General features: G+C 50.9%; 1 protein-coding gene across 1 annotated transcript in view; it reads left to right on the top strand.

Moving 5' to 3' along the window:
- Window positions 1-7,686, top strand: part of SRRM3 (serine/arginine repetitive matrix 3) — a 105,322-nt gene extending 97,636 nt beyond the window's left edge. Inside the window, exons 13-14 of the mRNA XM_069089456.1 lie at window positions 1,782-1,919; window positions 4,348-7,686. Of these exons, the coding sequence (XP_068945557.1) occupies window positions 1,782-1,919; window positions 4,348-4,582 (373 nt within the window). The 3' untranslated portion in view covers window positions 4,583-7,686. The remainder of the gene's footprint in view (window positions 1-1,781; window positions 1,920-4,347) is intronic.
- The last annotated feature ends 7,747 nt before the right edge of the window (window positions 7,687-15,433 follow it).

The raw sequence follows: 15,433 nt of genomic DNA, 5'->3' as shown, positions 1-15,433 counted from the left end.
TCTCTCTCTCTCTCTCTCTCTCTGTCTGTCTCTCTTTCTCTCTCTCCCTTCCTCTCTGTATCTCTCTCTCCCCCTCTTTCTCTCCCTGTCTCTGTCTCTGTCTCTGTCTCTCCCTCTCTGTCTCTCTTTCTCTCTCTCCCTTCCTCTCTCTCTCTGTGTCTCTCTCTCTTTCTCTCTCTCTGTCTCTCTCCCTTCCTCTCTGTCTCTCTCTTTCTCTCTCTCCCTCTCTCTCTCTGTCTCTCTCTCCCCCTCTTTCTCTCCCTGTCTCTGTCTCTCTCTGTCTCTGTCTCTCTCTCCCCCTCTTTCTCCTCCCCCCTCACACACACACACACACACACACACACACACACACACACACACACTCCACACCTCCACTGAATTCCAGTTATTCAGTTCCACTGATGGGATAGAATAAAACTCTGGATGATCCAAAATCATTTTCCTTGGCCCTTAGACTCTAGCTGGTCTGTGCACACTTTTCTTAGACTAATCTTCACAGGAGGCTGTTTCCTAATCACATCACTGCAGGGTTGAAGAAAGTGGATTTGGAGTCTGAAATCCCAGTTCTGTGACTTGCTGCCGCATGCTCTTGGGCAGTCCCTGCCCCTCCGTGGGCCTTGGCTTCTCCTACTGTAAAGTGAAGAGTCTGGCCTAAGTCCCCAAGTCCCTTCTAGCTCTGGAGGGACCTTCTTATGCTTATAGGCAAGGGGGATGGAAATATACTGAGAAGTTTCTGAGAGGAGCCCAGATTAGGGACCGGGAGCATCCTTGGACCATTAGTTGGTGAGGATCACAGAAGCTGGAAAGTACTTGAAAAATCATAAATCCAACCTCCTTCCCTTACATCTGGGGAAACTGAGGTCTGGAAGGAATAAGACCCTCTACTGCTTGTCCAGTCGCATTTCCCAGAATAAAGCAGATTTAGTCGCCAACTAGCTGACCCAGTCTGTATCACCCACTGAGTGCTAGAGTGAAGAGAGCCCAATGGATTTGGAATCTGAAGGCTGAACCTGAATTCTAGCACCAAGACTTTTAACCTGAGTGACCCTGGAAATGGATTTACCCTGTGTGTGCTCCAGGTTTCTTCTCTGCCATAGGACTAGGTGCTTAAAGTCTCTCCTAAGCTAAAGACTGTGATTGTAAGCAATGACCTAGTGTCTGGAACCCCTCTGGGCCTCCTGGAAAAGACTCCTACATATCCCCCTACATATCCCTCAGCGTGATAAAGTACCTCCCCCAGCTAGGCCTGGTTGCCATCCATACTTGGTGGTGGCACAGAAAGGGGCTACCCTTCCTAGGCCCCATTCCTGGACCTCCAGCTATCAGTCCCCAAATCTGACTCCACCCTCAGGAGAAAGGAGCTGATGGGAACCACACCCTTGCTCCTCTGTAGAAGCAAACCACAAGCTGGCAAGCTCCTTCCTGGTGGGGGGTAGGAGTGGGGGGGGGGGGTCAAACAGGGCTGCAACCACTGGAAGGCAGTGGGCACCCAGGTCCTCAACGAGCTCCTGCTGAAAGAGTCTATCAGGGTCATACTGAGGGTGCAGCAGCAGCCACGGTCACATCGGGAAGGCAGCCCTGAAGTCTGGGGGCTTTGGAAATTGGAAGACCTGTGTGTCACAGGGTGTATGGGGAAGTATCAGGGACAAGAGAAGGGACTAGGGGGAAGGAGACTATATGGGAGGGCTGGGGGAATGAAGACTTGGAAATTCTAAGGTCTGGGCCTAGGACTGATGACAGTCCACCATCAACTCCAGTTAATGTGAACCTGTCTCTTTCAGAGATAAGGAAAGTGATGGTCGAACAAGGCACCCAGAAGGAGAAGCCACTAGGCCCCGGCGGCGGTCACGAAGTTACTCACCCATTCGAAAGAGGCGTCGGGACTCACCTAGTTTCATGGAGCCCAGGCGAATAACCAGGTAGGGGACCAAAGGTAGGGCTGGTCACCAACCAACAAGGGCCCTGATCCAGGGTATAGTTACTGTGTCATGGCCATGGGCTCAGTACGAAAGGGATGTGAGGTACCTACCCTTGAGTACCTGATCTTGGAAAAAAAGAATGAAAAATTCATCTGAATCCTGGAAAGCTGCATAGAAAATGTTTTTGACCTCACGAGGTCAGGGCTGGGGACAGGGGCCCATTGTTGGGTTCAGTGACCAATGTCAGGAATCAGGGCTCTCTGATGGAAATGGAAATTCTGCTGGAGGGTTGAGAGCTCAGGGTTGGAGATCAGGACTCCATGTCAAGGGTGGTGGCTCAATGTCTGGGAGAGAGACTTAGTGTCAAAGATAAGGGGTCGGTGCCAAGGATTGGGCTTCATTGTCAAGGACAGAAGCCCAGAGTCAGCCCTTCGCTGAGAATAATGGTTGGAGGGCTGGGGATAGAGACTTCAGGGTTCAGGGTTCTGTGTTAATACTGATGGGCAAGGGACCAGTGCATGGGAGAGAGAGAAGCTCAGCAGCTGGATGTGGAAGAGGGTTGGAGAAGTTAGCCAGGCTTTTATCAGCAGGACTAGGTGAGGCAGGGTCTTCTAGGGCCCCTCCCACACACCCCTAGGGCCCCATTCCCCAGTTGATCTCTTCTTTTTCCCTTCCGTCTCAAGGTTCCACCCGGAGGGAAGCTGTGGCCAGGATGGGGGAGGGGAGGGACCACTCGGTTACTATGGTAACTGTCCACCAGGAGCCTCCCCCATCCCTGAGGGCTGCCGGGAAAATCCCCTGTGTGAGGTGTTCAACTCTCTCAGTCTGTCTGTCTGTCTCTGACAAGACTAACCTTTCTGCCTCGCTCTCAGTCCTCTCTAGGAATTGGGGCAGGGGGACCTGGTGGCTAGGGGCTTCTCCCTTTCTTTCAAGCTCAACACATGCCATTCCTTCCCTTCACCCCCACCCCCTAGTCTTACCACTGTATTTCTCTTTAGGTCTGTTACAGGGGGCAAACAGCTGGCATGATCCCAGCTGCCTGCTCTGGCTGAGGGTAGAGATAGCCTAGCCCTTTGGACTTTCCTTCAGAAACCCCTGGGATGAGATAAAAAGTCCAAATACCAGCACCTGCCCTGAAATGCAAGCAATTAGTGTCTTTATTGGATGCCAGTTATGAATTGGGACCACCCTCCATCCCCAGAACTGATGAAGACTTAGGCTGCCCTATAGGACTCTCCATTCCAAGCCTCTCACTTTCTCTGTCCATCAGATGTAAGGTGTGAAGACTGTGGGTGGTGACTTCTCAATCACATTCTAAGGCAATGTGATACAGAAGAAAGAGTTCTGGTTTGGGGGCCAAGGCTTCACTTCCAGGGTTCACTTCCAGGCTCTTTCGCTTAAATAAACATTATTTAGTGCCTACTATGTACCAGACACTGTGCTAAAAGCTAGTACCACTGTCACCCTGAGCAACTTTGCCTCAGTTTCCTCATCTGGAAAATGAGGGGATTGAACTAGATGTCTGTAGAGGTTCCTTCCAGCTCCCAATCTATGGCCTTATCTCTTCCCATCTGTGAGTGGGGAGAGGCACCAGCTCTGACCATTGGACCATTACTGTCCCTGGATAGGGTGATTCCTGCCCTCCCCTAAATTACACTGCCTCCCCCTCACTAACTCCACAATGTTTTCCTTCCCTGTATTAACTGGGGAATGTGGGGGGGGGGGCTGCCTTCTAACTGCTCCTTTCTCCTCTATTGACCTTAGCTTCCTGGCTCTAGACTAATCTCTAGAAACCTGAGGACCTAAGAGGGAAGCAGGGGAAGGGGGAGGGACAATGGGTATTTGGTTTTTCCTGGGGATGAGGAGAATGGCCCACAGGGTCATTTCCCCAAGATCTGAGAGGTAGAAGATATCCTGGGACAGTGGAAAGAACCCTGGACTATAGCTCCAGCCCTGAACCCACTGTATGGCCCTGGCCAAGTCACTTGAAAATGAAGGCCAGAGAATGAAGGTGCCTTTGGGGCTTGGGCCACCAGTTCCCTTCCCACTCTCCTTGAGCACCCACAAAATGAGCCCAGATAACTGGATGGTGCTCTGCCAAGCTTTTGAATGTGAGGAAAGCAGATCCATGGAAATACTTCCTGGCTTTGGAAGCAGTAGATCTGCCTGGATCCCATCTCCGTATGATCTTGACAAGTTACTATACTTTTCTATGACCTCGGGCTCCTCATCTGTGAAAAGAGTGGGTGAGACTCAATGGGTTCCGAGTACCCTTTCCAGCTCTGGCTCTCTCAGGTCCCATGGATCTTTTCCTCAGCCCCAGCTTCTCTGCCCAAGGGCTCAGGTGCTTTCAGCCATGTCAGCCCTGCTGGCTGGGCTTGCCATGGCCACTGCAGCTGAGTCTGGTGTCCTTCCCTTCTCTCTGCAGTGCTCGGAAGCGCCCGATCCCTTACTACCGGCCCAGTCCTTCCTCCTCCTCATCCTCCTCCAGCTCCTGGAGCAGCCACACGTACAGCCGTAGCCGGAGTGGCAGCCACAGCCCGGACAGCTACAGCAGCCGAAGTGGGAGCCGCAGCCGAACCCGGAGCCCCTCCAGGACCCCCAGCCCCAGCCCCAGTCCCAGCTACAATAGCCGCAGCAGCTCAGAAAGTGGTGGCTTCTGAAACCCTGAGAGATCCATGCTCCCTTTCCCTTGGATGCCTGCTCCTTCCTGCTCCCACCCCCCACCTCCCCCTGGCCCAAGGGACCCAGCTTGGTTGGGCTCAGAGGACCAGGAGGCAGGCCAGAGCCAGGGGGAAGGGGCAGATGGAGCCATTCTCCTGTGGGGTGTGGGAGACTTTCCCCTACATCCACATTCACTCCCCCTACTGCCAGCTCCATTCATATTTCTTCATAGCTCACAGGGTGGACCCAGGTATCTGGGCAGCCCAGGCCAAAGGCCCTGCTAGGCCAAACTCACCCATTCCATCCATCACTGTCACCCTCCAAACCAGCACCAAGGACAGCCCCTACCTGCAGTTTGGGGGCAAAGAGAAGAACTGGTGGATGGAGACTCTTGCCCTCTGGATTGGCCCCAGGGCAGGGAGTGGGGGGGGGGGCCTAAGCCCTGCTGGGAAAGAAAGATTCTCCCCCATTCTCTCACCCCTTTTCCTCTGACCCTGTTGTACAAGGTTGGGTTGGCAACAGGCAAACTCTGTCCTTATGGGAACGGGGCTGGTGCACCCCAGAACCCGAGACCTCTGCCCAATTTGGGCACAGGGCCTGATGACAAAGATCGGGATCCTACTGCTTCCAGAAGGTGCCCTCTCCATTCCTTGGGGTTGGGCACTGCCCTAGAGCACCAAGAGCCACTGAACACAGGACGTGCTCATTCCCTGCCCCCAAACCCTACTCCTCCTTGAGCCACCCACCCCACAGGGAAGGGGACTTCCTGGGGAGCTGGTGCCAGGAGACGAAACCCCTCCCTCCCAGAATGTATCCCCAGCCCCCTTCCCCACCCTGTTTGGTTGGCAGAAGATGTGAGGCCTGGTAACTTTTCAAGGCCTTTAACTACCTTCACATCTGCCTCCCTCTCTCAGACCTTATTTACTTTCCCTTAGCCTTCTGAACTTTCCTTTGGCCTTCTCTCAGGGGGATCTCAATGCTTGATGTCTAGGAGTGCTCCTGAAAAAGAGACCATCTGGTTTCAAGTCCCATTAGAAACTACTGGGAGGGATGGTCCAACAATGCAGTAAGTAGGACCAAGATTAAATGGAAGGAAAATCTCCCTGACCATTGAGCCATGGGGCCATTCATGGAGCGATCCCAAAGTGATCTCTGGTGATTCCAAGGAAGGAAAGGAGACAGGTTCTCTTGGCCTAAGGTAGCTGAAGGGGTACATGCCCAGAGGCAAAGGGATGGAGTAACTGACCTTCCCAAGAAATGGAGATGGACATTTTTTGGGAAGAGGAGGTGCAAGTGACCACATGAGTCTGACTGTTGGACTCAGGAAGGAATTGTCACCCAAAATGTCCTTTCTCCCTCCCCAGGGCTAATATCCCCTGCCACTATGAATTTTGTCTGGGATGTGGCTCCATCAGCTAAGCACTCAGCATGACCCTCCTTTGGGGCAGATGACCCTTCACTAACTACATAGACATCCATCCCTTTCATCTGTCAGGCCTGGGGTCTACAGATCTGGGCCTGAGAAGGGACTCCAATTCCAATGAGACCTACAGAGGCAGTAACTTGGAGAGGGCTAGTTAGCCCTCAAAGATGGACTCAGGACCTCAAAGAGACTGTGAATTCCAGGGCCAGTATTACTCTGAGCAACACTCTCCTCCCCCAGGGAACTAGGCTGCTATGTAATTAATTAATTTATTTATTTATTTGTGTCTTATTTATTATCCCCCAGACCTTGAAGGCCAGGACTGCTTCTCTCCCCACCACACACACACATACACACACACACACACACACACACACACACACACACACACACCCCTATCCACCTTGCCAGGCCAGGTGTCAGGGTCTCTGGCCCTTGCTGCTCTATCCCTGGAGAGAGGGTCTCTTCCTTACCACCCTGCCCCAGGCACACATCGCTCTGACCCTAGCAAAGGACAGTTCTCATGGGGGCAGGACCTTAGGGACCCCACCTCTCCTTGTTCCTTCTCACTTCCCCCAGCACTTCCTTATCCCTTCGAATCCCCACCCCATTCCCAGGAGCTGTGCATCAGGGATATTACCAAGTCTTCCTCAGTCCAGTCATGTCCATCTGGGGGGAGGGAGAGGGGGTAACCTGCCCCACAGTATGGAGAACAAGCCCAAGCCCTATCCCCTCGGGTAGGCCAGGATGCTCTTCTGCCTCTATCAGCTTGAAGTGGAATTCAGCCTGGTTTGTTCTTTCATTTTTCTTTTATTTCTTTCTGATCCTGAGTCGAGGTGTAGTTTCCTTGAGATGGTTGGAATACAATAAACCACAAAGTATACCCTGTCCCGATCATGTGGGGCTGAGTGTTCACTTGTTCCCCGTATGTGGGGGCTGGCTTTTATTTTCTTTTTTCAACCAGAGGGAGATATTTTTTTAGCAACTTTTATTATACAATGTCAGTTCCAGAAGGAACATTAGAGATCATTGAATCCAATCTCTTCACTTTGCTGATCAATCAACAAGCGTTTATGTTCAGACCATGGGCGAAACACAATGCTAGGCACTAGGGACACAAAAAAATGTAAAAAAAAAAATACAGACACTCAAGGAGCTTATATTCTAGCTTGTGTATAGTGGGGAGATAACACATACATAGATAAATATATGCAGAGCAAATATAAAGAGAATAAATACAGACAAATGCTAGGTAGTTGGGGGAGGGGGCCCTCTAGCAGTTGGGAAAGGCAGGAAAGGCTTCAAGATAAGTCTTGAAGGAAGGGTTCTGTGCAGGAGAGCTGAGCTGAGTTCCTGAAGACACACCCAGATGAGGAAACAGGCCCAGAGAAGGGAGCTAACTTGACCATGGTGAAGTCACAAAGACCCCTGCCTACCTTCCCTTCCCTACCCATCTCCCTTTGAGTACCCCTTCACACATTTGCTACCTCTCTTCCATACCTGCCCCCTTCTATAAGCCCTGGCTTGACCTGTCTAGATGAAAGTCTGATCATTTCATTCTCTCTGAAGTATGAGATTGTGAAACCTAGTGAGGGCAATGCTGAATCCAAAGGAATGAATTCCTAATGGTAGAATCTGGCATTAGTGAAGGAAGTCTCTGAATGGGGGAAGCAACTCCACAGGCCTTACCTTGCTCTCTTTGATTTCAATTCAATTCAATAAACATGTATTAAGCACCTGCTACATTAAAGGAAGTGTTGCCCAATGGAGAGAGCTGGTCTTGGAGTCAGAAAGATAGGGATTCAACCTCCTACTTCCGACACATACCCAGAGACAAAAGAATGGAGTGTCTGACCTTGGCTGTATGACCCTGTGATCCTGGACAAGTCACTTAACCTTTGTGTCTGAGGTAGCCCTTTAAGGTTGTACATTGCAGAGGAAAGGATTTCCTCCTTGGGAGTTCCCTACATCCAGGAAATCATAGACTCAGAAAAAAAACACACACAAAGCAGTTCTTGTCCTCAAGGAGCTTATACAGACAGTATCACTATGGACAGATCAGTAACTACAACAATTTCAGAACTGAGAGGGCACTTAGAAGTGTAGGAATCTGAAAAGGTCTCAAGGGGAAGGTGATCAGAGCATGGCCCCCAAGAGTCTAGTTCAAACATCTACCTCTAGACAACAGTGTGTAGGTGGGATGAGGAGAGGGAGAATTCCCAAGGGAAGGGGAAGAATTCTCAGAGCACTCCCAGGTTTCTTGGCCTCGAGATCTGTGGACTGGAGAAATAATGATCTGATGGCTCTCCTAACCAAACCTGAAGGCTGTGTCCAGGGAACGCAGGAAGGGGATACCCTATGTCCAGGATTGGGATGGTAGTTAGGCATTTGTTGGCCCTTTTGAGTCCCCCGTAGCTTAATGAAGAGTGATTTGAAATGTCCCCTTTCCATTAGGGAAAGGGAATGAGGAATCCCTGCCCCCTTCTCAAGACAAAGAGCCAAGGCAGCTTCCCCCTTTCCTTATTCTCTGAGAGAGCGATCCAGGCCCCCAGACCAGACCTGTCCCTCTTCCCCATTTACTTACACTGCCTCTCATGTATCAATTTCCTCATCTCCCTTCTCCACCTCCCCAGTATTCAAGAAGCATCCGCTGTTGCCTAGCAACAGGATGCTGTTCATTGTTATCTCCCTGACTGCTGGGATTGGACAGTTGCTCTCCGTTCAGCAGTGAGAGTGATGGAGGCCCAGACCAGGCTGAAGAAGGGGAGGGCTAAGGTGCTTGTATTACCTTCTTGGATGGTGGCTTCCATAGATGAGGCAGGCAGCCAGAGCGTGTTGTCCAACGGGAGAGCAATGACTAGGAAAAGGCTGACAATGCCAAGTTCTAACAGGAGGAGGCAGCAAGGACTTCAGGTGTTGACTTGGGATAGGGCTGGAGAAAATCAGGGCTGTGCTGAGTCTGTGTGCACAGCTGCAACGGCCCCAACAGCAAATTATACTTAAGAGTTGAGAGATGCCCAGGGACCAGAGACTTTGAAAATGTGAAGGTTTCTTCTGTTCCCTCAATGGTTCCAAGGAAAAGAGTATGAAATTTGTCAAGTCCCTGAGGCAGATGGGGAGTTTAATAAAAGGGATAGGGCTCACTGCTGGACACGGAAACCCAGAGTCAGTACTGCATATGGGGGCTCAGTGTCAGGGATCTTAAAACTCAGTGTTGCAGAGGGTGCCCATTGCTGGGGATGAAGTCTCAAGATCAGGGATAAGGGTGTCATGTCTGGGATGTGGAATCAAGATCAGGAATGGGGGCTCACTATCAGGGATGGAGGACTCAGTTTCAGGAAAGGAGGCTCAGTGCTGGGGATATGACAATCTAATGGAAAAGTCTAACAAATGCTACGCTGTCCAGCCTCAGTCAGACCTCGGTTCGATGTTCATTTTTGTCTTTCTATCCCTCTAATAAATGCATATTGATTGATTAGGGAATGGACTACACACCTCCCTTCTGCCTTTCATCTTCAAAGGCTAGGGGAGGGGAGGCTCTGCCCTAGGCTGGGCAGGATCCAGCCCTCAAGGTCTTCCTCACTAGTTGCTGGCCCCCCTATTCCCAATCTTGCCCCACCCCCTCCTTTAATATTTGATTCAACACGAAGTCAGCAGGCTGGGGGTGGGGGTAGGGGTAGGGGAGAGGATCCAGGACACTGAACGATCCAATGACAAAGCTGGAAAGAGGCCTTAAGATGGGGAAACTGAGTCCAGGTTGAGGCCACTCCCAGTGATCTGCTATTACCCAGTCTTCTGTCTGTTCCCTGGTACCAGGTAGTGTGGTGGGGGTGGAGGCTACTTCCACTCACTCTCCAGCAAAGCTGCCCTTGAGATGGTCCCCAGAGGCAGGAGCCAGGTACTGCTTGGCCAGCCAGATGCTATTTTTCTGAGGCGAGAATCTTCTCCCTTGGGCTGGGGGAGGGACAGAGACAAAGAAATTTCTGAGAGCTTGTCTTCAGGAAACGGCCGGCCGCTCCCTGCTGCCCCCTTGGGTAACTGTCTTCCCACTTGGGGCTTTGGGGCCCCAAGGCCCAGCCCCACCCCACTCAACTCCTGCTGGCCCCTCCGAGGGAGTAGCCTGGAGCTGGGCCAAGTGGAAGAAATGAAGTATGGAGGGGGGGGTGGGCCGAGGGTTGGGCTCTGGCTCTGACACACAGGGCGGCAGGGACCCTGCAGGAGCTGGAGACGAGGCAAAGAGCTGTATTTTTTTCCCTCTGGGATTCATGACTCACCCAGGTGGGCCCACCCTCAGGATATGTACCATCTTCCCCCACGGGACCCTTGGTCACAGTCTCCCAGTGTTTAGAAATCCTCCGAATGTGGACGGACCATTCCACGTGCTTCCTCTGGAACACTGGGTGCCCCAGCAGCCTGGAGGTTGTCACAGGGCTGGAGGATCTCGGACCTAAAGCCAGAATCGACCCCACTGCCTTTCTTGGGTCTCCCATCCCTTGACAAATGTCCTTGGCAAGGCTTCTCAAACATAAGTTGTCATGAGTATTTGGATCACCTGTCACTCATGAAATGGGGGTGGGGGAGGGCACAACAATATTGCCATATGATAAATAAATCTGATCCTATAGGAGAGGGCATAGTGGGACCTGGCCCCAGGAACTTGACCATGGCTACCTTCTGTAGCCATAAGGGACAATTTGAAATATTCTTACCCACCCACCCCCATTCTCCTCCCTCTACTCACACACACCCTAGTCAGAGATGGGGGTTGATTCAGCCTGCCCCAGTCATACAATCTGCAGGCTCCCTCCTCACTGCCCTCCCCAGTCCAGTAGTAGGTGGTAGGGGTGACTGTGCCTTTGTTTTCCTAAGGAAATCCTTTAGAGCTAGGTTGCCTTTTTCTCGAAAACAAAACAAAATAATTTTTCTAAACCCGTGGTTTGGTTTTGTTTTAAGATGTCTTTCTCTTGGAGTTATTAGGGCCAGAAAGTTATAGAGTCCTGAAAGAACTCAGAGGCCATCTAATCCAACCCTAGCATTTTACTGATGGGGGAACTAAGGCCCAAAACAGGAGACTTTTGTGCCCAGAGTCACACAGGAAAAGGTTCAGGTGGAATTGGAGCCCAAGCACTGTTTCCAAAGCCTGCACTGTACCACACTGCCCCTACAAGAGTAGAATGTTTCAGCCCAGTCAAGGCATTGTGGAGATCATTTAGTCCAGTCTCCTCAGTTTACATAAAGGCAGCTCAGTGTTGGGAAAAGGTCGTTGAACTTATAAGAGAGCATTGAGCTTGGAGAAGGCAAGTGACCTGCTCAAGGTCACACAGTACTTTCATGGCATTGGTGACAAATCTGGAACTGGTACTTATATCTCCTGACTCCCAATTTAGGGCTCTCTACTAGAAAATATATAATAATGATTGTGGGATAGAGACTGACCCTGTAATTTCATTGCTATGGGGAACTCCCAGATGAAGAAAGTCTCTCCACCAATGAAGGTCAGCACCTTCTTTGAAATACATAGTCTTAGTTTCCTAGAGATTAAATAACTTGCTCAGGGTCATACAGCCAGGATGAGTTAGAGGGCAGACTTGAACCTAGGTTTTCCTGGCTCCACACTCAGCTCTCTACCCACTCCTCCAAACTACTAATAATTAGTAATAATACTAAGAGATACTGTTATATTGATTCTTTATCAACTATTGAGTCTCACAGCAACCCCAGGTGAGCAGTGCTACTAGCAATCCATTTTAGAGTTCAGGAAACTGAGGCTCAGATAGGCTGCTTACTCCTGTGTGACCTTAGGCAAGTCATGCAATCCTCCTGAGTTTCAGTTTCCTCATCTGTAGATGGCTTCTGAGCCCCTTCTAGCTCTAGCTCCTCCAGTCTGCCCAGGGCCTCACCTTCAGTGAGTCAGGATTTGAACCCAGGCTTTCCAGACATGCCCAGCACCTTCTCTGCCCCAGAAAACGTTTCATCTTAGAGCAACTCAGACTAAAAGGCAATAAGGAAGTGAAAAGGCCTCTGAGGGACCCAGGAGGGCAGAGACATAACAGCAGGAGGTGGAAGATGAGAGGCCAAGTCCTGGGCTAGGTGGCAGATGGGCACCTCCAAGTTTGGCCATGTTTGCTGCCTGTTCAATCCTCGTATTCTTGTCTTGAGTGCTACCCTCCCACGCCCAGGGCCTGGCAGAGTAGGAGAAGCAAATCCAGGTTCATAGAATCAGAAAATTCAGAGCTGGAAAATCACATCTGTCAGATCAGCGTAGAGTTTACCTCATCCAAATCCCTCATTGCACTAGGGAGAGGGCCCAGGAGCATACAGTTAGTAAATGACTGAGCTGAAATTCCTACCCAGTTCTCCTTCCTGGTCCAACACCCTTTCTGCTGCCACCTGGGCTCTCTTCCCAATTCTGTCATTAAGTTACAGTGTGACCTTGGGAAAATCCCTTTCTTGCACTTGGACTCAGTTTCTCCCTTTGTAGAATGAGGACTTGGAGCAGTTGGCTGGACTGATGACTTCATGGTATATGGACTGACTGTTTCCATGGCAGGCAGTCATAGACACAAAGAGTAGCCGACCTTGGAGAAAGTTTTTTCTCAGATTCATGTGCCTCCAGGTTCACTCCTCAGAGTCCAGGGTAACCCCAAGGCTTGCTCCCTATGACTTACTTCCTCAGGGTTCTAGCTCTGAGCAGACCTCCTTGGCTGCTTGAGATGTCCTTCCTGTCCCTAGCCCCAGCCTTCTCTTTACTGGCCCTCCGTCCTTTCTACTCTCTCCCTCTGGGCTCCAGCCTGTATCTAGAACCTGATATACACTTGGTCTTACTCTTGATGGAAGAGAGTAGTTGACCAAGGAGAACTCTAAAGGAAGAGCTCACCTACTCCAGCTCCAGCCAGGGATTTAGGAGCTGGAGGCAATAAATCTATCTGCAGTCAAGATATCACTGATTCAAGGAGAGGGCATGAGTTTGGAGGAGTGGGACCAATGGGACAAGGGAGAGACAGATTCAAAGGATGCAGACTCTTGGGTCTAATCCCAGTTTAGCCACTAACAGCTGTGTGACCTTCCCCCCCCCCTCTCCCGGCCTCCAGATCTTTCTAAGGGTGGGTGCAGTTCTCAAGGACCTGGGGAGGTAACAATGAAAGGAGATTTAACCTGTCAAGTTGTTTGGAGCCCACACCCACAGAACACAGCTGGTGTTTGTCAAGCGTTATAAATGGCTTTGAGATTCTAACTTGAAAGAGGTCCAGAAGCTGACAGCTTCCTCCTCCCAGACCCCACCCAGGGGCAAGGTGAGCAGGGACGATGGACACTCCCTGTGGTTTCTGATCTCACCTATTTTCCAGAAAATATGGTTGGGTGGGGCTTGGGAGAACCAAGAGCCAAGCTGCATAAAAGCAGATCCGAATTCCTGGCTCTCCATCCCTGCTCTGAGGAAGCAGGAGAGGAGGTTGCACAATGGAAACCCAAAGGCATCCACGAATACCCTCATCCATTGTTTAAAGACTCCAGGACTCACCTCCTCTACCCCTTCAACTTAACCTTGTCTGATGCCCAGACCAGCCCCCGCCCTTGGCTGGAGGAACCTGTTGGTAGGAGGAGAGTTAGTGGGAACAACTCAGAAGAATTCTGCTTGGATTATTCTGTTCTCTCTCTCTTAATTATCCTTGCTTTCCTAAATTGGAAAAGATGTGGGGCAGCGGGGAGATGAGGACAGGGTGAGCTGTGTATATTTTTGACCCTTCTGCTCCCTTTCTTCCAGATTGCTCGAAACACTTTATAGGTGTGATCTCACCAGCCTCGCCCCAGCCCCCTTGGGAAGGGACCTGGTGTGGGTTTCAATCATCTGTCTCATCTCTGAGCTTGGAGCCTTTTACAGGCTTGAGCTCACTCATTCTATTTCCCTGGTTCTCCTTGACCTAGGGGTGGGGAGGCACTGGTGAGTAATAGGAGCAAAGATTTAGATCTCACATAGAACTTAGAGGTCACCAGATCAAAGAATCATAACTAGCTGAAGGGAACTGCTGAGTCATCTAGTCTAAACCCCTCATTTTAGATATGAGGAAACTGAGACCCCAAAGAGTTGGGAGGGGGGGCAGGCTGGAGCCCTTCACAGCAGCTTAGCTCTAGAGCTGGAAGGGACCTCAGAGGCTGTTTGTACATTTTACAAATGCGGAAATTGAGGTCTGAGGAGGGGAATAACTTGCCCAAGGTCACACAGGTATTGTTTCAGAAGTGAGATCCGAACCTCAGGTTTTAGAGATTTCTTTCTATAGAGTGTCCACAGAGAACAAATTAAGGCTTTGAAAGACAGAAGACTTTGCCCTGTGCTACCTAGCCAGAGGATGAAGAGGGTGTTGTATCCTCAGTGTTTCTTTGATAAAGTCCCAAACTACCCCACCTCCTCACACCATTTTATAATGGGATGTTTACTATGTTTCACAATAAGCCCCCAAAGAACAAATTTTGGGGAGCCTCAGATTCCCAACCTCCCTGGGAAGGGGGAGGTCAGAGTGTGTGTGTGTGTGTGTGTGTGTGCCTGTTGTCAGGAATTAGGGTTATGTCATAGGGACAGTCCTAGCTAAGAGCTAACTCAAACCTGGGGTAGGGGCTAAGGACAGGAGACGGACAGGGGCAGGAGGTGAGTTTGGAGGATTAAGAAGAGAAGGAAATACCCTTGGAGAGAAAGGGAGGGGGGAGGGAGAATAGGAAAAAGCAGCTGAGATTCAAAGCTGGGGCTTTTCCAAGGTACTGAACCAAAGAGGATAGTCCTATGTCTTTCTTACTCCCCACCTGCAGGCCCTGGCCCTCCTCCCCAAGTATCCTCCTATCAGGGTGACTGCTCAGAGTTAGGAGGAACAGAGTTCTGCTGTTGCAAGTTTACAATGGGGGACTTAGGGGAGTAGCTCACTCCTAGAATCTCAAGCTCCCCATTCATAAAATGGGAGCAGGGGCTTTAAGACTTCTTCCAGCTCTAAACTCCATGAGCCTACGAGTTTCCTGGTTCAAGGCCCTGTTCTGTGTGTCCCTGGCGAAGGTACAACATTTTCTGGGCAATGGGGAGAGGCCCCTCTTTGACGGGGGTGTCACAAATGGGTGGGCAACCCAGTCACACCCTGTTCCCTGGGACACCTGGCCAAACCCGTACTCTCTGTACCCTGGGCAGGGTCTTGGCCCAAGTGCCCAGGAAGGGGGGATGACAGAGGAGATTCTCTCCCCCACCCCCCAGGCTCTCACCACCTTCCCCTCTTCCTTCCTTCACTTTCCAGAAAGATGAGTGAAGGTTCGAGGTCTGGGGCAGGGCTCCGGCTTCTTCTCCCTCCCTCTTTCCTTTTCTCTCTCCCTCCCCAAGGAATCTAAGGGGATGGACATTGTCCTAGCCCAGCCTCCCTGCTCCCGCCCCCCAGGCTTTCTGCCCCAGTGTAAT

The sequence above is a fragment of the Petaurus breviceps genome, unplaced genomic scaffold (assembly GCF_028583685.1).
Source record: "Petaurus breviceps papuanus isolate PSGF00001 unplaced genomic scaffold, PetGlider_PUasm1.0 186, whole genome shotgun sequence".
NCBI classification, from domain to species: domain Eukaryota; kingdom Metazoa; phylum Chordata; class Mammalia; order Diprotodontia; family Petauridae; genus Petaurus; species Petaurus breviceps.
The sequence above is the reverse complement of the archived record's forward strand: the minus strand, read 5'-3'. Positions and strand labels throughout refer to the sequence as shown.